The 24,277-nt window shown below is 36.9% G+C and overlaps 1 protein-coding gene across 5 annotated transcripts in view; it reads right to left on the bottom strand.

The window, feature by feature from the left end:
- ZDHHC14 (zDHHC palmitoyltransferase 14) overlaps positions 1-24,277 on the bottom strand; it is a 94,356-nt gene that overhangs the window by 36,389 nt on the left and 33,690 nt on the right. For 3 of the 5 annotated variants that reach the window (XM_012572574.5, XM_012572575.5, XM_030268071.4), the window contains one exon: positions 5,124-5,296. In XM_012572574.5, the coding sequence (XP_012428028.1) occupies positions 5,124-5,296 (173 nt within the window). The remainder of the gene's footprint in view (positions 1-5,123; positions 5,297-24,277) is intronic. The other 2 variants (XM_002198436.7, XM_002198442.7) reach the window with 1 other exon arrangement.

Genomic DNA, 24,277 nt, shown 5'->3' with positions numbered 1-24,277 from the left:
ACCTGACACACTATAGAGTAATGTCACTATACTTATTTTAAGAATGTTGTTCAAGAGTGCAGTATCAGGTACAACTATAAGCCTAGGAAGCTGGTATCCCACCTTTGTAAAGAAAGCAAAACATGATAACCACAAATGGTATGTATTTGTTCAGGCCATTGCCAGTTCTATGAAATGCCTGTGCTGTGGCACGGATTTAATTTTATAAGGCTATAATGAAATCAAATTGTGCACTTCAAACCAAATGAAAGACAAGCAAGGAATTTTGAAGAACTCTCAAATAAACAATTTGCAGAGATAGTGTGCTGGTGTAGCTCATACATTGAGTTCAGAGCTTGGAAAACCCAAAAGCAAGCAAGCAGAAGCTGTCCTATGAACTGGCCTGAGCTACTTGTATGGATTAAATGAGGAAGAGACACATAACTAAAGACAGCCTAAAGAAAAACCCAAAGCATTTTAAGGCTGGAAGGACAAATTACCATGACCATCTTTTCATTTATCTGCATCACCTACCTGATGCAAACAAGATCGATATTGTGGAAGAATTGTTAAATCTGTAGACATCAACTGAACAAATGCTTTCCTACCTACAAAACTCACTCTCCACAACTGGGTTATCCTTCTAAGCCTTCATATTCAGAAGTTTACAATTTTTCCACTTGAAGTGATTTAACACTTACCTAACCACAAGAGAGACATGTAACTGCAAAGAGGTTACAAAATAAGACTGCTCTTAGTATTGTGTTTCTATAGAAGAAAAAGCTCCTCTCAATATAGTATTTTGTGTGATTGCAGAAGCCATGCTTATATGCATCATGACAATAATTAGGACACCCCTAGAAAAATTACTTTTCAACTTTAATGAAAGTTATAACTGAACTAGAAATACTACATCAGTACATTTAAAGTTTGTTGTATTGCTCTGGGGAATGGTTTTTCCCTCCCCAGAGACCCCTGTAGATGTGACCTCTTAGTCTAACCCTTTCTTCCTTTCCTGACTCAGTTGGCTGGGAGCCAAGTAATCCCTCCTGTACTGAGCCTAGATAAGGCTCTGTCCCTTCCTTGTTCTCTCTTTTTCCCTCTTCCTCCTATGGGATAAACATCTTGGACCACATCGGGGGTTGGAGCCTCTTTTGGAATCTTTTCCCAGCTCCTGAAACACTTCCCCCCAAGGCCTCACAGATCTGGGCTAGTCTGGTAACCTGGGGGGGCTGCGGGGGGTAGGTGTTTCAGACGTTGCATTTAAAGAAAGAAAAAAATCCTGCTGCATTTCAGTGAAATTATAGCACCTTTTTAGCAAATAAAGTTACCCTCAGTGATTCTTACATTTTATAATCCTCATACATCTAGTTGCTTTTGTTCTATTACGTTATATGAAAACCTCAGCAAACTAGAGGATTTTAAGACTTTTGCTTCTCCTCTCTCTTAGGCCAAATGCACGTATGTATTAGATATTCTTGCAGACCCTGTTTTCCAGACTTCTCTGTTTAGCTGCCTTCCTCCTGAGTTTCTACATATGTTGTGGAAAACCAGACAGTGCACTGAGCCCTCGTCACCACTGGGTATCCCAGAATGTCACTTCTGGTTCATGGAACCACTCTTCTTCTAACATGCCACAAAAAGGATTTCCCTTTTTTGTCATACCACAGTGCTAACTCAATCTGTTTGGAAATAACACTCAAGTCTCCTCTTCCTGCACCATTCACCACTTAGACCCTTTCCATTAGTATATGATTTCCACTTGTATTCATGCATTTTATGGTTTTTCCCTAACATTGCTCAAACTACTTAAAATATATTAAAAAAAAAATCAAACCCAGTGATTGCAAATTTTTCCATCTCAGCACCAACTTCAGAGTTAAGCATACTCCTCATGAGCCCACAATGAGTCTCTGAAAGGTCCTATTTGAGCACTTAGCATTTGCTGCTAGTGTGTCTTTTTGAAAAGGTACTTACTGACTTTGTGACAATTTCATCTAGAACTTATTTCCAAAACTTATATAGAAAGAATCCTATGCAGGACAGCACCAAGAGCTTAATTAGAGTGAAAAATTAAGCACATCTTCTGCTTTCCCATCAAGACAGTTACTCTTTCAATGAAGGATATCATACTGGTTACACTTGATTTACTCTTGAAATTCTTTGTTGCTTGTTTTGAGACTTGAATAGCCACAAGCCCCAACCCTTTGACAGTCCCAATTCTTGTAATTTGATCATGTAGCATGTCTTTCCAGACAGAGAGCAGTTTCTAGTGATAGAAATGACAGATTTCTATTAAAGCAGAACACTAAATAAACCAATATACAGTATAGTAGATTAACAGACTTTTAAACTACAACTACTGTCTTTCTTCTGACCTGCTCTATTAGCTATCAAGAAGCATACAAATTATCTTCTGAGATCAAAGCAGTGTTGAATCCTACAGATTGTCCTCTGCTATTTATCATTTCCCAATTTCACAGCATGCCTTCAACTTTTCTTTCTTCCTCTGACCTCTAACAGAACCTGTCCCCTTGTCTTCTACTGCTGCTCGCTGATTGTAACTGACTTTATTCTCCTTCTGCCTTTCCCAATACGCTTGTGCCATCCTTTTATACTGACCTTTTATACTGACTTTTCTCTACTTCTGGCACTAGTATATTTTTGACTACAATCAAATACAGTCAAAATGGCCCCTTATTACACTTCCCAACTTTCCTCTGTATGAGGATAGCTTGATGATCTGCATTAAATACAGTACTTTTGAATAACAGAATTTCCTTTTGTTTTTTGGACAATTTCTTTTTTTTTTCCAGTTCTTTTCACTTTTTGTTTTTTGTTTACCTATGAAGACAGCAAATTCTCAAGAAATAACTTCTTTCCATTCCTGCAGGTGGTAGAAATAGCAGCATCACAGCTCTGTTAGTCCCCCATTCTTCACCTGAAGAATGATATTTCTACCTAGGCTGATAGCCTAGGTAGAAACATTTTTCATTCTTAATATGACCACCCTGTTCCCAGAAAGGTGCCTGAAAAGACAAAGTACTGTCAGCTTCTTTAGAAGGTCTTATTTTGAGAACCATTCTTCCTAATCAGTTCATCCTACTCTATGCTTTCTAATGTAAAAAAATAAAGTTTGATACGTTTCAAGAGAACTTCAAAATAGCATTCTTATATCACAATTCTTTATCTTGGGACACAACTGTTTCTCAGTGTAACTGTAATAATTTCTGGTAGGCTGCTTCCCAAAGAGACTAGTAGGGCAGGGTAAGACTCAAGTACCTAAGAATGATTTGAATAAAGTAAAAGCCACAGATAGGACAGGTTACATAAACACATTTTAAAAAAGAAACTTTTTGGTAAAGGCATTATTTTTAGGAGAGTTATCTGAAGACCTTCCTTGTCTAAAATAAATTACTGTTAACCTTGCACCTCAAGTTGAAAGGTACAGCAAGTTACAAGGCAATCCAGCCAGAATGATAGTTTTGGAAGATCTAGTCTTCTTTTCCACTGCAGGAGCCATTCAGCTTTTCCTGCTGCACAGATACCACTCCACTAGGATATACCTTTTACAGGCACATAAAAAACCATACTGTAGCAGTACAAAAATGTTTCTTTCAATTTCCATTGTTGAATCCAGAATCGCAATTTTAGGGCAGAATGATTTCTTATAGCTGCCTAGCTTGTTCCTCTATTAGACTTGCTCTCAAGTCTCATAAGCTCTCATGCTTGGGAACTCCACATTTACTGGCACTGTAATTCCTCGCTTCAATACTCCACTGGCCCTTCTTGGAACAGTACTGCCTTTGCTACTGCTGAAGAAAAGACAATGGCTTTGATCAGCTCAGCAGCCTCAACCTGTGAACAAGTATGCAATACCATTTAAAAAGAATTATAATTTGTAAACACAAGTTCTGAAATTGTTGCACACAGGAAGATTTTGACTGTCCCCTCTAGTATATTCAATTCGTAATTTTAGTTTTGCATTTCACCAAAACTCTGACAGATGACAACATAAAATTATTGTCATGAGCTGCTTATTTGAAATAATTTATTTCCTGATGTAGATCAATGTTTCTTTGAACACAGGGCAAATAAGCAATTCCTTGAACAGGAACATGTACCTGTGTTTTGACTAAAGGAGGTACTTTATTCTAAGTAAAGAATTCCTCGAAGGAGAGCAATCAAAGTAAACCATAACACTGGTGCTAAATGAATTCTTCATTATATATTCCCATATTTTTATGCATCTCCAAAATTCAGATGAATAGCAAATGTTTTAATGCTTCTATCATAAAAAGCCTAGGACTGCACTATGGTATTAAATCAAGGATGTTGCAAGTATTTCTCTTGTGCTTGCACAGACCCGTTATCTGTCTTTTCAACTACATGAGCGAGCATTTCTCTGAAACTGCTTCAGAAAAATGGGACTTCCACCGGCTATCACATCAAAGCAGATACAATAGCATTTAGTAGGGCTGAGTAGCTTACTAAGCATACAAACCCACTATTTATGAAGCAGCTCTGCAAACTCATCTTGTGTTTTCTTATTCAAGTAGCACATTTTAGCTATTCAGCATATTTGTACCTGTAGAAGTCCCACTTACAGAATTTAGTTAACAGTGCTCTTGCTAAGTGAGAATGGTTCAAATCTAGCTCTCTAATTTAATTATGCTGACTTTACTCAAAAAAACACAAACCTTTTTACTGTATATTAACACAGAGACTTTTCTGACTCTTTTGCAATATAAATAATATAATTAAATCCAGTAAAATTCTGAAAATACAGTTTTAAAAATGCACAATTGTATATCTTTTTGTAGATCTTTGTAGATCTCAAGAAAGCAGTATCAGCTTTCTTGTCAAAAACACTTCAAAAAATATTCTCTTATGTACTACAGAGAGATTTCTACCAGGCTTGCTGAGAAGTATTTACAGTAATAACTGTCCCTGTAAAAGGCCAGGGTTTTGTTTACTTTCTTGGTGAAGAGCTGATCAATCATCTTTCCACAGGAATCACTGCAACATCACCAGACATTACAGCTCCAAAACAATCCCTGTGGCAAGGTAGGAGTAACTCCTCCCACGAGCAGAGCAGCACACAGCACATGCACCCTCGGGAGGAAAGCGAAGAGACAACAGACCTTCGGTGTTACCTATTTGTCTCTCTAGATCTGCTGCCTCATCTGGTGTTGCGCGGGGGAGGACACCAGGATCACTGAAACTAGTACGCAGCAGGGTCCCCATCACGAAAAAGAAAAGAATCCCACCAATTGCAGGTATAGCAGGCGTAATCTTCTCTGACAAATATGGGCAGCTGGAAAAAGAAAAAGAGTCAACAATCAGCAACACATAATGCAACTTGCTCTCAAAAACTGTTTATCTCTATAAATGCACATGAAGAATTCACTTTCTTCTCTTGAAACATTAATGATGGAATGTTTATTGAAGCTGAAATTTATAGTTATGTGTTTATGACACTGCAATTTTTCATAACATGTTCGATATAATAAAGGCACAAGTAGCATAATCATGACCTCACTATATGCAATACTCGTTTACATAAGAAGATAAAATATTTTTATCACAGCATAATAAGATTATATGTTTCTTCACCTCCTGCCCAATTACATAAAAGTAAATTGGGCAGAGAGGAAAGGGAAAATAACCTGAAGAAGCCCATAACATGAAGAAATAAGCCACACTGAAAGACATGATTAAGTCTATAAAATGAAATTATCATCCACCAGAAAGATGGTGCTCAAGAATATGCAACGCATTCCTTTAACAGTCTTGGTGTATATCAGTATTGTAACATCTCTACTGTTTTTCTTTTTAAACTCATTTCTTGTAACTTAGCAAATTTGTTTACTCATTTACAGAGTAAGAAGTATGCAAATGACAGTTCACCACACCTGGGAGCAAACAATCCAAGGGCATGTCTATGGCAACTTCAACAGCCCTTGACCAGGGTCAAAATGGCTCTGTGTTTACCAGATTTACAATGTACATGCAGGGTTTAAGACTGGATTACAATTTAAGCAAATATTTCTCCGTGCTTCACATATGATTAAATCAAAATGGACAGAAACACTGGAATCCAACCAATACACAAATATAAGTATCTCTTTACAGCTCTGCAAAAAGAAGGGATATGAACACTTAGACATTGCAGAAGCACTGCAGCACCATCTTAGAAAATAAACAGGCTGAAGACTCTCTTCATATTAAGTAGGTGTGAGTAGAATACCAAGATGGCTTCATGTACTTCTGATGTCTGCATAAGAAGTCATAAAATAAGCCTAAAAACAGATGTCAAAAATCAACAAGTTCTAGGCCTTAGGGCCTCATGTAAAGTTTCCACGTATCGATCAAGTTTAATTAACATTATCTTCCCTATTTCTGCTGACTGCCTTAAATGATGATTCAGACGTGCAAGCTTTTGCACTGCAAGTCAGATAACCTCAGTGGAATGTTAACTCTAAGCAAGTGATGACAATGTCAGTTCCACTGTCCATCACTTCTGCAACAGGATGGGGAAAAAATGGAAACCATGCCAGCTGCCATGTACAAAGCATTTATCTCCCTGCATAACCCTATTAAAAATACTTGGCTGCTTCACCAAACCTAGGGGGTTTCATGGATGCAGTGAGTCCATATGCATTACACGGTGCACACCATAACAAGTGGAAATCATCTCTCCCTAGATTGATGCAATATTACAGGTGCAACAAGTTACAAAAGATTAAAAACATAACTGGGTATTAAAAAAAGGCGAGGACCAAGAGATACTGGGGTTTCACATAACAAATTCAAATACTAGGAAACATCCTTCAAATGTATGCTTTTAGGAAAATCTTCAAAAACTCAGATTTATGAAATCAGTGCCAGCAAAAGCAAGCAGCAGCAAGATGTAAGCCTTGCTCCTCTAATGTCAGGAGAAGCCAGTCAGAATGAACAGCCAAAGAGAAGCTTTCATATTGCATGAATGTCCTACTGCTCAATTTATTTCTCGCCACAAAGGACTACTGAAATCAAAACCACTGTAATGTGCTCAGCGAAGAGTACAAATAGGCTGCAAGAATATATTTTTAAAAGGATTAGAGGGAACATGTACCTTAATGAACACTAAATATAGCACAGTTCTCTCACTCGTCTGTTGCATTATTCATTTCATATACCCAAGAAATTGCAACTGTGCTGAAGTGTGTTGACCAAACAAGAGCTGTATGTGTGTGAAAGGTAGCATGAGATAATCTCAGGGTAGTGCAGTAGGAACAGTACAATTTTGACACTTGCCAACGCAAAACCAGCAAGGGCATTATATACACAAATTTTCAGATACTCCCAGGATGGAAACTAAGGGCCATCATGACTCTAACATTTCCTATTAACAGCAATTCCATATGAAATTGGTAGAAAGAAAAAACTGATGTGCTGAAATACTAAGAAAGACCAATATTGCTGAAAAGTGATGCTTTCAGTAGAGTAAAAAAGCATAGAAAAATCTGTCTCTGCCCTGCTGAACCAAGTCTACCTGCAGTGAAAAAATCCCCACCCTGAAAGTCCTGTATAACCTTCATAACAAGAAAGTGTGAGGTAATCTACTTTGACTAAAGTTGCTTTCAAGGTTTAACAACATGTTTTTTACCACCTTTAACTTGAAATTAATTCAGTAATAATGCAGAAAAGACTGAAGATGGCTTCTTTGGGAATAATAACCAAGTAATATTCCACCAATTAAAAAATTATTTCAAGTTGAGAAACCAGTTTCTTACTCCTCCTTAGTCTGAATCTCTATTCAGATAGTAAGTCTGGGCAGGACCATTTAATACAGTCTGATTTATGTACAGATCATATAATATTACATGGGCTCACAGAGACCTCAATGACATCTCTCCTTTAAAAACATTCAATTAATTTTTGAAATTGTTGTGAGATACATCTAAACAAACCAAACAAAAACCAGCAGATACCATTAGACCTTTTTTGTTTACATTTGTTTAAAGTACTTCTATTACTTCTCCTGAGTTACTAAAAAACCTCTTAAATGTGCCTTCAAGTTAAAAACATGGATCTTAGCTCAAAATTATAGCTCAAAATTATGAAAAAATCTGTAGAAACATACTTGCATATTTATATATTTTATATTTACATGCTTACATAACAAATGTATTGGACTATATTAAGTCAATATTATTTTAAGCACTCATAGAGTTACTACTTTTAAAATTGTCAAATACCGAACACAGAAAAATATTATCCCTCATATTTGCTCAGATTCCTTAATTAATTTAATTGAGGATGTATCCCTTCAGGCAGCAGCTTTCCTCAGATATTACAAGAAGTATCTTTTTTTGGAGAGTATATTCAGTAAGTTTTTAAAGCAAACATTAGTGGGTATTTCCTGACAGCAAATTTCAGCATTTTCCCTGCAGAGGGATTCACTGTGCAGAGACCTGCCCACTGCCAGTAACACTTTGATAAACAGCAGAGAGCTCCATGACAGGTGTCTGTCCTACTGCAGAGCAAGCAGTGACAAGCCTTTTCCAACTGGCACTTGGTAATGACTAGATGTGAACTGGCATCCTCAGTTTACATCTTAGACAGGGTAAAACGGTTGTTTTTAATCAGCATCTGTAAGGACAACAAGTACTGACTAGGTCTAAAACACATTTTTAGAAAATATTACTAGACCACAGACCCCGATAGAAACTGTTACTGTGTAAACAGCTTTTTCAGACAAAAATGTTTGGATCTGCATACAGCAAACTGTAACATAACTTGAAGTTTTGAATTAACTTTTAGCCCTGCTTTTTTGCTTGGCTTCTCAGCTGCTTTTTTGAAGTATCATGTGAAAGTCTGCATGAGTGTAGGAGGGAAATAAAATCTGGTGGAAGACAAGTCTGTCACAGTTCGATAAAAATATAAACACCCTGGCACAGAAGAGATAATTATCAAGCATCACCCCTGTGAACAAATGATGCAAGGGAAGTACAAAAGCAACTCTTACCACCCAGCAGCCCTCATAACTGTGTAACCACACTCCCTGTGGCTACCGAGATCAGCAGAAAAATACATACAGAAACTGTGCTGAGGAGCACAGTCAGAGTCCTACAACTTTCAAGCATTGTCACTAGAAAATGGGAGGAAAGAAAAGAAGTCTCCTGAAGGCCTTTCCTGGAAAGATGTCTGCTTTCCTGAAAGGTTCACTGACAATTATTCACTGATGGGGACACTCAGTAAATGACAAATCTATCCAGTATGAGTATCTGGTCAGATGCTGAGGCTGTATTTTTTTTTTTTTTTAAGGATTTTATACATTGAAATTTTAAATTAATATTTGCTCAAATCGTATTCAGAAAACAATACAAGTACAAATTTAATGCAAAGATGAAATAGTTATCAGACTTAATTACACTAATTTAAAAAAATAACCCTACAAGCCTATCCTTGGCTTGCAAGACTGCTAAGAGGATACTCTATGTCAAGCTGTTCATCAGTATAAAACTCCTTGTAGCAGACACAAAATATATATACTCTAGGAAAAATATAAATAGAGCTGAGCAATGTAACAAAGAAAAAATTATCATCCCCTTTCCTACATCATCAGCTTCACTTCTGGCTTTATACAGTGCCTGTTCAATACACCAGTGGCTACTGGCATGCAGGTGATGTCCAGCGGAAGGCAGAAGGCTGGCACTGAGCACCCTGGGTTCAGCTCCACGTGTTACAAGTTAACATCTAAATGAGACTGGGCTGCTTTCTGTAAACTAGCCCAAGGGGCTGGTTTCTCCTACCACTCTCATTTATGGCTCTTCTCAGCTTACCCTTCCTTTCAACTCCACTGCATCATTGCTCCAAGCCACTGTCCCAAACTTCTGCCCTTATGCCAACACGAATCTTCATCAGGTTCTTTTGTGAGCGAAGTCAGTTTACTAAAATGTGTGAAAATGACACTTTTTTTTTTTTTTTACTGTCTTTCTATCACTCTAACAAACCAAACATGGGATACTGGCACAAAGCAAAGGAGAAGGAAGCAACATGAAACTACAGGGAGAGGCAAATTTGGACATTGGGAGGAGACCAAGTTTCAGCAGCTGTCAGTAAGGTTTTCATTCAGTCCACAGCCTCTAGTGAAACCATGTTCTAACCTTGACCTCTTCCAATTTAGAGATGGTAACAGAATACCTATATATAGACAGATTAAAGCAAAGCAAGACTGTGGGCTAGAAGAACAAAAATCATTTATAACTTATTTTTCTAATGCTAAGTTGCCAGTGCAGCCAAGGACAGGCATGAAGAGCAACAGAGGTAGAGGAAGATGTAAAGATGGGCAAGACTTGAGGGCACAGCAAAAACCTTGGAGGCTGCTGCCTGATGAAGAATTTATAAAGATAAACAGGACAAAGAGAATGATCAGAGTGAAATACTTTCACTATCATGGGGTTTGGAGGAGTCCTTCTTTTTACTTGTTTTTTTCAGAAGCATGCTGCTGGCACACAAAAAATGTGGTATTATTTGAGTATAGATTAGTTCAAGTAATGTAAATTCCTAACAAGATTAGCTAAGGAAGTTTTGCATTAGTTTCCTACATCTGCTTCATTCTTTTGAACAGCTTTTAAAATCCCTATTGAATTGTTTTAAGGGATATTAAGGAACACACAGACTAATTTCAATAGGATTTGAAATCTACTTTCACAAATTAATTTATCTCATTATTATTTGTTTTGAGCTTTCTAAATCATACACTCTTTCATTTTACAATGGCAAAGCAGTTTCAAAAACTTACTTCATAAAATACAAGACAAAAATCACTCTTCTGACAATTTGCTTCATTTTAAAGTGAGGAAATCTGGAATGTTGCAAGCATGTGAAGATTATGGAAAAACAGAATAGTTGTCAAACAAAAGGCAGAATGACAACAGGAACAGAAGCAATAGCCAGAATACTACCTCCGCATCATCTTAATAATCTAAAATATTATGTCTTAATCAGAAAGGCATATTTATTGAATAGATTCAGATGAGAGCCATTGTCAGTTTATTCTCTATTTTACAGTATTAGATACACCTTATTTTTTTGATACTTGCTATATTTTTGATTCAATTTAAAATTAATTCTAATTGAAAATAGTTTTGAAGTGGAAACACATATAAACTAAGAGTGATTCTAGTGTGCAACTAAGTAGCCTAGCCTCTACCAGCACATAGAAACAATTATTTAAAACAAAGAAGATTAATATGATGAAATCCCACACATTACTGAACCAGCATGATCCTTAAACCTAATAAGGCAAGTGCTTTATAGGTTTGCTCCAATCTAGTACAAAATAAAATTAGCTTAACATTACCCTGAACAGCAAAAGGTCAACAATTTGTCTTCAAAGTTTGATGTAGAAACTGGATGCAGTTTGGTCTTTAAATCTGCTCAAACCCATGAGCAATTTCTAAGAATGAGAGACTTCAAGGACCTCTCCCCTCTGGCTCAGACCTGCAAGCATTCAATGGAACTCCTTACAGCACCGACTCCATTAAATTGTAATGCATTACCATTGAAATAAGATTTACACTGGTTGGATTTGGATGTAGGAGCTCAGATGAAGCAAAGCAAGCACTGTTGATTAGGATATCGTAGAAGACAAACTCTCTCCTACAAGTAAAGATCTCAAGATCTCTAATGTAGCAGATATACAACAATCAAAGTAACAGCCTCACATGACCTCCCAATTTTTATTGCTACATGAATTAATTCTAATGATCTGCTGTCAAACTTCAAAGCTGGAATAAATAAAATGCATAATGCAAAATGAACCTGTCTGCAAAACAGATGTGATTACTGAAGCTCCTGCAAGGGCAATTATATCTCACTTTGTTCTAGAGGTAAAGAACATCTTTGTTTTACAAAACACTATTTTAAAAACTTTGATTCCATCAACTGTTGGCCAAAAATTTCCAAGCAGGGTAGTAAGAAAATGGGGAATGTCTACCAAACTGGTAGATACAGTGAATGTCTGACTTATGAGAAGTCAATGCAAGTATAACACGTCCTCAAAAGATGAACTTAGAAAAGGCATAGCTTCCAAATATGCAGCAAACTGAAGTCTTGCTTTATTGATATATCTGTTCCCTGACTACTTACTTACTTGAAAAACTAAAAATAAATTTGTACTTAAATCTTCCAGTTTTGCATACAGTGCAAGGTTTTGTTTTCATAGTCTAAGACCACCAAACAATGAATTCCACTAAATACATAAACTTATGATTTCTTTTAAACAGCCCATGTATAATACTTTCTTTCCTGTTGTGCTTATTGCTTCCTTATTACTCCTTACTATTTCCGGCTATGTGATTTTATAACTAAACCATCAGGTTAATCCCAAGTACTAATGAACTGAAATGAAAACTGGGACAAAACAAGCGGAAATGCCTTACGCCACAACTAAGTCCCTAAAGGAGTGTGAGCTTTGAGATGACTTTTCACAGGATTCCCTGGAAACTGAAGCACACACAAATAAGCTACTGCCACTTATTGGACTCTGAGCTTTCAATGAGCCAGTTTGTTTTCACCCTCCCCAGTCTCTAATCTAAAGGCTAGATGTAAAGCCTAGCTCTTGTTAAAGGGCAAAGGCCTGTCAATGCAATCCCTACCTCTGGCCACACTCCACAGTCACTTACCCTGTATAGCACAAATGAGCTGGCTAACACAGAGTTAAAACAGAAGAATTGTTCTTCATCTGTTCCCTTTTCCCAAAAAAACCAAAACCAAACTCAAAAAACTCCTCAAAATATTCATTTTCTGTTTGATCAATTTCCTAAACAATTTAATTCACTGTGCAATTAATGAGTGCCAGAGAATAGGTAGGAACACACAGAAGGCAGAATGAAGTTCAACTGTGATTCTAGATCCACTCAGCTACTATGTGGAAATCCCACCCATAATCATAATCTTAGGAATAGTGGATCCTATGTCTTACTGCCATGATTTCACCTGGCAGACATCTAAACTCCACACAGTTGCTCATTTACCCTGGATTATTATTGTTTTTACTCTTCTCTTATCTGCAGTTCTCTGTATCACAAGGCTTTTGTATAGAACACACAAATGAACTTTCATCTAAAACACAGGAAAAAATATTTACATTTAACTTCTCAGTGAAAGGCATTATAACAAAAGCCTTTGAATATTCATTGAAAAGCAGATACAGCACTTCCTAGGGCTCCTTTACTTATAAAAATGGAGACTTGATAATGCTACCCACCCTACATATCAAAAGTATATATCACATTGTTATAAACAGAGCAACTGGAAACATAAAGCGAGGAGGAGAATAAAACCAAGCAAGCTTAACCTCCTCTTCCCCAAAAGCAGCAGAACTGAGCAATTCAGCAACTTGATCACAGAAAGACTCAAGAGGCTTGTTTGTAGTAACTTCACTGCCACGGGTCTCCACAAGTGCCGAAGGAGTTTTACCTGAAATGGCATCCTTTGCGTTCTCCTGCTGCCTTCTCACAGTCTCATGTGAATCTTTTGTCCCACACTAAGCGCTCATTGGAGAGGCAGACTGGCATACTGCAGGCTACTTCAGACTTAAAAAAACCCCCCAACTACTAATTTGCACTCATGATTCCAAAGCAGCGCCAGATCTCCATATCTAAAAATGGGTCAGTTTAAATATATCAGATTGCATAGACCAGCTTGAGGCAAATAATTTATTTCATAGAAAAAATAAAGCACACAGTGCTTCATCTACACAGAGAGCATCACCACTAGAAATATTTGGATTAGCAGTATAATTGAAACAACTAGGAATAGCCTTTTACTGTTTTGCCTTAAAACTGAGATTTGGGTGCAAGTCACAGAAGTCCAGGCATGAAAAGTTTAAGAAATACATTACTTCTACTTTCATTTGCAACAAAGATTGCTTTTGAATCACCAGAGTTTAGCAATGTCATAGCATCTAATTACCTTCAGGGATGGGTGCAGAAAAGACTGCAGGCAGTGTTTGAGTAATGCAGCACTTCTGTCTGAGTATTTCCTTTTTTTTGGAAGACATTTAAATGCTCTTTCTAGAGTTCTGTGTTAAATACTTAGCAAACCTAGATAAGCATGTTCAAATTGAAAATCAGTGGCTTTATCATATTATACTTTTCTCTGTACTTCCACAAACACATCACCAAGGGGCACTTTCCTCTTGGGAACGGCCATTGACTGAAATGATTAATTTCATATTCTCTTCCTGAACACTTCTATAATTCACCAAAAGTTTTTTCTACCATACATCAGTGCTGTATTAAATTAGGCGATTAATAATTAATAATTCTGTATTAAATGAAGGTATTAAATCACCCATTTAAATAAGAAAAAATGTATTCCAGCATATTTTCTCTTAAGCCAGCAACATCAAGAAATACAGAACACAGAAAAGTACAATGAAGTTATCACAGAAATGTTAATTCAAGAATTAAAAACTAAGGATTAAAATCATCCCTGTGAATGGTTTAAAGTTCAGGGCATCACAGAAGATTCTGTAGCAAGTGCAACAACAAAAAAAATCCACATTCAAAATAATTATGCTCTTCACACAAATGTCACTTAAGAACTACAGTTACTTTACAGTTACAGGACATACAGTAACCAAATATTTTGACTGCTAATGCATAAACCAGATCTGAGGGCAAAATGAACAAAGAAATGCCCGGTTTTTACAGTTTCTTTAAAATATTTTATTCAAAATTCCCACTCAGTTTTAAATTTTTTGTCATATGCAAATTTCCTTTACTACTGTTTCATTGAGCTTTTCAAGCCTTTTCCCAACTAATATGCTATTTTGTCCAGTAATTATCACAACCCCTAATTTTAATGTTAACCAAAATAGGATTTCAGGTAGGGGAGATTAACAAACAGAGGGCGTTACTGCTATCCTTCTCTGAAAGTGTAATTTAGTTCTTCAATTTAACATTTGTCTATTTTTGTCAGACTGCCAAAACTCCTAAAAATTGTCACAAGGTGAAGCAAAGAAAAGGTCTTTGTTACATCCACTGTGACTATAAATTTCAAATTCTTTTCTTCTAACATTTCAATTATGCAACTTGTTAGCACCTGTATCTCACATGATCCCCACTGAAAGAATACTTTTTTTGCTAGGATTTATACAGACATCAGCAGATAGCTTTGCAAATGGAACGATGTGAACTTTCTCCTTAACGCAAATCAGCCATGAAAATCAGAGAAAAGCTCAGTTATTCATTGTTCCCAGAATATAATCTCTGGAATTGCAACACAAGATTTATTCTCCATCCTTCCACTGTCAAACATGTTCTGCTGTCCACCTTCCAGTTTCAGATGCTGACATAAAAACCATTCCCACAGTCACTCTCAACCATTCAAATACCACACCAAGTCTTGCTCTTCACTTTGACACTTTTACATCTACAGGAAACCAGCAGGGCATGAAGCTAAATAGAAATTGAAATCTTTTGAATACCTAAAACAACTGCACAGAAGCTAAAAAGAAACAAATATTGCAATTGGCTGTACAAAATGACATCACATTACAGCCTATATCTCTGTAGAGCACCATCTCTCAATGTATATCAGTAATGTGCAACTTATTTCACTGAGTCCTTCAAGCATTGATATCATGAACTCCACCTTTCACCCCAGTGTCTTCTGTCTTTAACAAATTTTGCAGCTCTAGCCAGTCCCTCAGACTCTCTCCTGGCTGAGAAGCTGCCTGGGCCCTTTTGCCAAATCTAAATGCACATATTCCTCATGCACCAGAGGGGAGCTGCAGATTTTACAACACTCCACCATTGTCCCAGTTTATCTGGGGATATTCACAACTGAATTTAAAGAGAAGCTGCTACCCTGGGTGAATCAGTGGCTTCATACACAGCAACACAAACAGACCATAATCAGGAGGAAAATCCAGAGTTTGGTAACCTTCTACAGCTTCTTCTAACCTGTCTTCTGATTGCATCTCTTCTCCATGGCAAAACTTGCCTTTCAAGTTGGCAGAACATACTACAGCCAAAGACATAAGCTACATGGAACTAAGAAGCATGCTGATTATATCACTTCAAATAGCTACACTAAATGAAAGGATAAATGCCCAGTGTGTTGCTCTTCCTTCCTTTCTGTGTCCCTTGCATGACAACAAAGTTAAGGAGTTTTCAGGTTTGTGCCCAATTTCTGAATAGTTTTTCTATGAAAAGGTGCAACATACTGCAGATTTATAGCATTTTCTGTCTGCAAGTGTTCAGAAAGAAGCAACCTTGGTGCATCTAGCTCCTAGTTCTAAAAATCACACTAAAGTTCACAGTGAATAAATGACAGAGCAAAATGTACCTCTAATACTGCAGCAGAATAAGCAATTTCTATTTGCAAATAAAGGACAGACCAGGAGCACAAGCTTCTGTTTCTTCACAGGTATACAAAACCCCTTTTTCCTAGACCACTTACATTCTTTTCTCATATTTGACAGTTTGTCAGATACATTTGTATGCTGTCCATGAAGTCAAAGCTTACAAGGATACAGAAGATTATAATGAGATTTTGCTGAATGGATGAAAAAAGGACTGAAGACTACACATCTTATAAAAACATTATCCTAAACCACACTGTAACCTAGAGAGAAACTTCTATTTCAAATTTATGTTAATGAAAATGCTAAACATTACATTTTTGTTCTGAACTGCAATAAACATTAATAACCTCGATGTCCCAAATACATACTAACAACCTTGCTTAAAACATGCAGAAAATACTAGGGCTGGGGGAAAATAGAAGTGAACATGCAAGAGCTACAAGTGCAATTATTCTATTCAGAAAAGCTACCAACCTTAAAAAAACAAGCAGCATGGCATATACCAAGTCGCCAGTACAGCTGTATTCATTCTCCCTAAAGATTTTTAATGCAACTACTCTTGAATTAAAATTCATAGCCACAAATTCATATGAGCCCTATTACTGGTGTCTGAATCCACACCAACACTGAGAAATACTAAGATAAGAGCTCTCTGCAATTTTTCAGTCTGTCAGAATAGTAAAGAGCCATTAAAATGTAACAGTCCACATCTGCCAACCCAGAACCACTGCCAGGCATGTGTTCCAGGCTCATGTACTACGCAAAGGGTATGATCATCTCACTGTGAGCATCCTCAGGACAGCACAAATCTCCCTCTTTGAACACGAACACATTCTACTGCTTCTCAACAGCAGTGATAATTATTCATAGCATCTTCAGCTGTATTTTGTTCTGAAATGTAAAAAAAAAAAAAGTAAATACTTGTTCTGAAAGTCTGTTCTACCCCAGGATAAGGTTCCAGGAAAAGGACAGCATTTAGGAACACGATTAACACTGACTGTAACAGAACCTAGTGCCAATATGAATCCAATCTTTGAGAGAGTTTTCTTCATTCATACTTTATTAACCCCTTCTCTCTTGATGGAAACATACATATAACTGACAAAAATAATTAAAACATCTGTAGGCACACTGCCCTTGACAAAAACCTCTCAAGGTCTTTCTCATATGGTATTGAAGAAATAAATTATATTATTAAATCTCTATGCCAAGGTAATCAGGAAAAGTAAGCAAAGGGCAAACAAAGGCCCTGGCAGCATTACTGGCCAGAAGCAGTCTATTAGAGTCAAACTGGTATAAGGAAGTGTCTAGATTACAAAATAAGTACTGAAAATATTTTTGAAATATATGGCGTAGACCCCCCAGTTGTTAATATGCTACATTACAACCCTACATCTCTATTTTGTATATGATGTTATAATATTCATACTAAAATTAGCTAAAATGATATATGCATTTCAAAGCAACAGAGAAGCATTCCTTATTTTTTGAACTACTCTGCAGTCAGATGCTTGTATCTTAGCCAACTCTCTGCAGCTGCTTCGACACCATGCCAATGCCTTTACTTCCTCAGCCTTTCTATCCTTAGGAAACAATCTCTGGAGACCTAATGAGTATTGCACAAACAATACTGTATCCTCCAACTGTTGCTAAATGCAAAATCCATCTTTGCTTCTTTTGTTTCTTTTGAAGGACACAACACGTGCACTGGATTTCATTGTTAGTTGATGAAATAATATTTTATTGTCTTTCAAAGAGGAGACAGATCAACCTAAGAGAGGCTCATTACAATAGAGGTCAGAAACAGTTCAGTGGATGGGGCAGGAGACCAGGAATCAGTAAAGCTGGCTTCCTGGATCAGCCAGCATTCTGTTACGTGACCTTGTGCAAAGGCAATTCATTACACTATGATCCCTCTCCTTTTTTGGAGTATATACCTCTCCAGAACACATTCAAGACAAAATTATGTGCCAAATCCTATATGACTATAAAAATTCCCCTGGTTATTTATTTTTATTGGGGGATTTTTTTTGCTGCCAGTGAACCCTGATGATGGTCTTGGACACTACTGTACAAAAACATTGCCCAAGCAGCAAGCAAATCAGCTGGAATCTCTAGGTAATACTGAAATACAAATAATTACTAACAGGAAACACTGCTTGGCTTACACAATACAATAGAGGAAGAAAAAGGAGGAGGACTTAAAATAGAAACTCCATGTTACTAAGCTGATTATTAGTTGACTCATTAAATAATTGCTATGGTTACAAAAAATTAAGAACATTTATCACTCCAAAAGTGTTCCAGCTTATCCTAAAGAGACAAGATGTTTGTCCTTTATAGGTTTTCATCTTGCTTTATAAAATTATACAATTCAGCTTCAAACAAGAACTTTACTGGTTTTCAAATATATTCAATAGGAACCTGATATTGACAGACACATTAGGAAGTTTCTTTCCAAGTACAGGCAGCACATCTTTGTCAATATTTTAGACAATAACTCTAAGGAAATTACTTCAAAGTTTTGGGGGGTAAAAAGTTTCTAGAGATATCTGAATTTTTTTTTTTTTTTCCTGTGGAGTGAATGATATTGAGCAAAAAAAAGCATGTTCCAAGAAAGTAATTTTATTCAAAAAAAGCCTTAGACTTTCTGAATTTCAGGATCTGAGCTTGAAGCAATTAGACATTATCTATTTGCTGCTGTGAGGAATAACAGTAGTCCATACAGACCAAAGTAATTTCCTCCATCACCAGCATGCTGAGAGTAACTTTTTGTTGAGAGTCCAAATGACACTCCTCTTCCTCTCAGCCAGGTTAGTAATTTCTACTCCTGCCTTGTGCTGACACAATGTTCCAGACAGTAAGTGCTAGAGTGAGAATTGAGATGGTTGGTTGCTTGTTTCTAAAATTGCTGATTTTCATTGTTCAGAGTTGTCTGTGACTTATTGTTGATTGTTAATAAATAGATGATCACCAACTTTCAAAGATGTGCAATAATATTCAGTTAAACTGTAAACACAGCTACAAGAGAGAAAAGCTTTGAAATATTTTCAGGGGAAAATCAGACACCTTCATTTAATTTGAGGCACAGCATAGGATTGACTCCAGCAAAGTAAGAACATGTAGTAACACTGAACTTTAAAAGATAGCAACAGACATTCACAGATAATATGAATAGGTGATTTTAAGTAATACTTGCAGCCCATTATAATCGAGATCACTGATCAAAGAAATAAGCTGAAGCACATAAAAATTCCTAGCCCTTTCAACATTTTGCTCTTGAACTCCACAGAATTTTACAGACAAAAATTTTTTGAAACAGAAATGCCAATTCCACTCAGCCTCTTCAAAACACTTATCTAAGTTAAAATACGTCATCATCTGCAGAGATATGAATTATATTTACAAAGCAAATTCTATCATTACTATCATAAGGGAAGTTTGACTTTGCTCCTTTCTCTTGTAGTTGATTTTGTTACATAGCAGTTCTGTGAATGCTAGATAACAAAAAAAGTGTTGATATTATAAGAGAGCTATTGCTACTTGATATAAAATTTATTTGATTTGCAACTTCCTCTTGTGTCAAGAAAAATATTAGCTGTATGATTTTACTAGTAGAACTGGAATCTTCTTTGGATAGCGCAACAATTAAATTTTTAGTGTTGATATATATTCTCCACACTACAACATATAATTAGTGCTAATACTTCAATAACTATAGGATTTCTAGGCTTAAGTAAATTATAAAATAATCCTATGATGCCATGGGTAAAAACCTCCTACATTGTCAAACTTCCCTTATTTTCCTCTTTCCTTCTTTAAATCCTGAATACAGACATCAGGCATTTTGCACCTTCTGCTTCCAAGAAAAGCACATCTCCACATCAGTCTCTCCAGCATTTACTGTTAGAAATCTCTGTTTAAGAAACTGGGCAAATCTGTATTTGTTCCTAATGCCTGTATGAATTGATTAAATCAACTCCAGCAAACACAGAATGAATCACATGAGCCTAATCCAAAAGCCAAATGCTCAGTGCCATCTCTAAGATGACACAAACACCTCTAAATTGGGAAAGGATTAAGACTGGAGTGGGACTACAAATGGACTCAGTAATGATGCTTACTGACCATTTGAGCTGTGTAGCACCAAAACACCGTCCTTCAAAACTAATAGCTATGTAGTTCATAGCCCTTTCCTGCGAACAGATGAATCCCTGTGGTCAGTATTGAAGAGTCCTGAGTGTTGGTTGTCCCTCCACCCACCATCCACATTAGCCATGAGACACGGATAGCAGCCATAAAAGAGCACCTTGTGTTCATAGTGAAATTAAACTTTTAAAAGATGGCTATCCAGGGATGCATCCTGATAAACAGTTCTTATAAATAAAAATGCAACCAATTTTTTTTATTCCTACTTAGGTAATAAGACTATCTCAGCACCTGACAAATACTTCAGAGCTCCAGCACTGTAGACTCCAGACAGAGGACCGTTCCCTCTGCTCAGCAGTAAAACAGCTACAGAGACTACACCTGAGAGCCTCTTTATACAGAAGGATGTTGTGACTCAGTGATTTCAATTATCTCAAACTGACAGGAAAGAGCTATATTCCAGTGCTATAAACCTATAATAAAAGAGAAAAGAATAATTTTGGGGGGAAAGGCATTTTCAATGCAGCACTGACTGAATAGCTTCATTTTTGTTCCTTTCAGCACTGCTTCCTTTCCAACAAAAGCAAATTTTGAGTGACAGGAAAGTACATTTCCCTCTCTGCCCTGCAGCTCACTCTGACTGTGCAATCAATGGCAAAGTCTGAAATGGGAAAAAAGAAACCCACCAAAACCCAACAGTGCAGTGAATGATGAATGCCATACAAAAATATATGTCCTTGTATGGCCTGGAGCTTCAGAAAAGAAAAGAAAGATCCCTGAAAAAATACAAACATCCAAAAGACAGACAATCCTTAGTTAACAAGGTTGGTTTTCTTTAAGTAGTCATACTAACTACCTGCACACCACCATTACTGTTTTGCTAAGGGACATGATATTGAGTAAATTGGGTCAACACAATGGCAATGACCAGCCAGTGACATCTTGTTGATAAAATACAAAAATATACTTCATAAAAATCCTCATCTAGTCAGACTTTCATGTTTTATACAGGTAACACTTAGGACTAGATTTGTGCATTATTTTTACCAGCACCACTTCTTTTGGCACTTTTTTTTCACTTGTTTGAACAAAGCAGAATGGAAAGACACCATCAATTGCACTTTCAATTTAGTCATGTCTCATTCACACTCAGAGTTGCATCATTTTAATTTAAGACAGGACTATATGTAAGTTGAAGCAGCTTTATACTTTATAGGTAAATCACCCAATCCACCTTATATTAATTTATGTAATTCTACTCACCAAAGCAAAAATGTCTAACAGAGACATTAGGAAGGAAATACAGAAACTCCCTGTGTGCACAAGCTTTAACTTAAACTTATTTTCTCATGAAGTCAGTATCCGGATTTTGGATCTTGGAGTCCCAAAGAGTAATAGTGGAGTTTTGGTTTCCACACCCATGTGAAAGCTGGATACACAGACACAGCATAGGGTTAAAGAATTCTCCAACTACAAGGACAGCAGAGGAACCAATATGGATGGGAAATGTAGTCACTGCAGGAAAGGTGATGAAAGAACTGAACCTGAATGACTCTTTCATTACCCCCAAGCAAACAACTGTAAAAGTCTGTATCTTTGATCTATAGCAAATAAAGTGACTTAGGAAAAGTCTAGGCTTGATTACAGTTATTCAAATTTATACTTTTTTGCTAAGAGCTAAAAATATATTCTTGAACTCCTGACAACCTGGGAAAAGCTCACTTACATTAAATAATAATCTTCTTAATAATGATTAACTTGTATAAAAATAGTAAAATTCTATCTGTAAGAAACTTTTAATAATAATGTTAAAGCTGCACATTTAAAGACTTTTAGCCAAAAGAATTATCCTCATCTAAATTGTTTAATTTATGGGAAACTAATACTAATCCTTAGATTAAGAGAGGCACGGAAATAAAAAAAAAAGATCAACCAGGACCTGAGGCAGAAAATTATGTTAACATTTTGTACTAAAAGCTTCACAAGAAAGGATTAGTGCAGTTTGTAAGAAACTCATTCAGAGTATTTATAAGTTACAATAGGCATATTGGTAAGATCTTATGCAAAATACGAAGGCTAAAAAGTCCAACTACAGTAAAAAGAATTTTAAGTCACTGTAATGTACAAGTGGAAAAAGATATGTTTAAAAGGTGAGGTCTAAAATCTGCAAGTCCTAAAAAAAAACCCCATGAGGCAGAGATCAAGGAATTCTGATCCCTTGCAGAGCAGCTTTGGTAGGACAGACCAGCAATATGGTTTTGAAATGTGCAAAATTAGGACTTTAATGCAGGGTGTATTTGGAAAATGACTCCTCTATAGCATGAAATGCAGGGAGATTACAGACAGAGGTAGGACTCCACGTGACAGAAGGAGTCCATTAGTCCTGCTCTGCCCACACCCCCTGCGCTGCCCAGTCCTACTGCCCAACCCATGCCAGGAGCCGGCCCAGCTCCCTCTGCAGCAGAAGGGCTGGGCAAGGGCTGGGCAAGGGCTGGGCAAGGGCTGGGCAAGGGCTGGGCAAGGGCTGGGCAAGGGCACTTCCAGCTGCAGCAGCTATTGCAGGAAATCACAGCTTGGTCCATGGAGCTTGGGAACTGGAGCACGGGAGAGGAAAGTGCCATTCCCACAGCGGAGGGAGTGGGTTAGTATTTCCCCAAAACTTCTGAAGTTTGCTATTTTTTCAATACCTATTTTCATATTCAACCTTTACCAAGGCTTTGCAAGGGTTTTTACAGAGACTCATTTTGATATTCTCTGGCTGAGCCTGAAATTCATCCCCAGTAGACAGCCAACACAAACAGCATTTAAGGTCTTTTTTTCTAGTACTACATTTGCTGTCTCACTCCTACTTGAAAAAATCCTACTGTAATAGCAGCCACTATTGTAAAGCAGTAAGCCATTAAGTCATCATTTTGCCTCAATATTTCATTTTCCTTCCTCAAAACCACTTCAAAATGTTATTTTTACTCACAGGATTGCTAAATACAAGTACTAAAAGCTTAGAAAAAACGTTCATTATAAATAACACTAATTTCACTCTCAGCACAACATTACATCATGCTGCTACCAAAGTAATCAGAAAAGCTGGCAGTCACATACCAGATACAGCAACAGGATACATCAAATACTCCACAACACATCATGTTAAATATCATCCAAACTTGAAGAGATTTTAGCTACAGAAACTTAGAAATAGTCTTCTATTAAAGCTTCCAAAGGTGATGCCCAAGGTTACAGGACTTTCAGCTGAGATTAGATACCTGAATTGTGTATATGAAATTATAAGCATCTTGATTGCTCACCATAACAGGAAGCTTCCTTGCAAAACAGGGCAAAATAGGCAATTAAAGATGTTTTGCACTAAAATGCATCCCCTCATGCAGAGTCATAGAATTTATACAATCTCTAAACTCTTCTGAAATAGCTGCACGTGTAAATCTCACAAGCCCCTAAGAATCTGCTAGACTTCTTTGTCATTGGATGTCCTGAACAAAAATAAGAATCTAATATCATACACAAGTGTGGACAGATACACATGCATACATCCTTGTACATCTGAGTGCACACACACATACACACACATGTGTTCTGACCCTCATGGTCCCAGGGAGCTTTGAAATGCTTCCAGTGTAACCGCATCTAGCTATGGAGCAACCCAAAATCTAATTTGAAGTTTTATCTCTGAAGAACAAAGACAGGTGACACAGACATTAGCTAGTGCAGGGGAATTTGAGAAATCTGAGGAAGGAAAATGAAAAAAGGTTCAAAGCAAAGGCTTAG

Source organism: Taeniopygia guttata, chromosome 3 (assembly GCF_048771995.1).
Source record: "Taeniopygia guttata chromosome 3, bTaeGut7.mat, whole genome shotgun sequence".
NCBI classification, from domain to species: Eukaryota; Metazoa; Chordata; class Aves; order Passeriformes; family Estrildidae; genus Taeniopygia; species Taeniopygia guttata.
The sequence above is the reverse complement of the archived record's forward strand: the minus strand, read 5'-3'. Positions and strand labels throughout refer to the sequence as shown.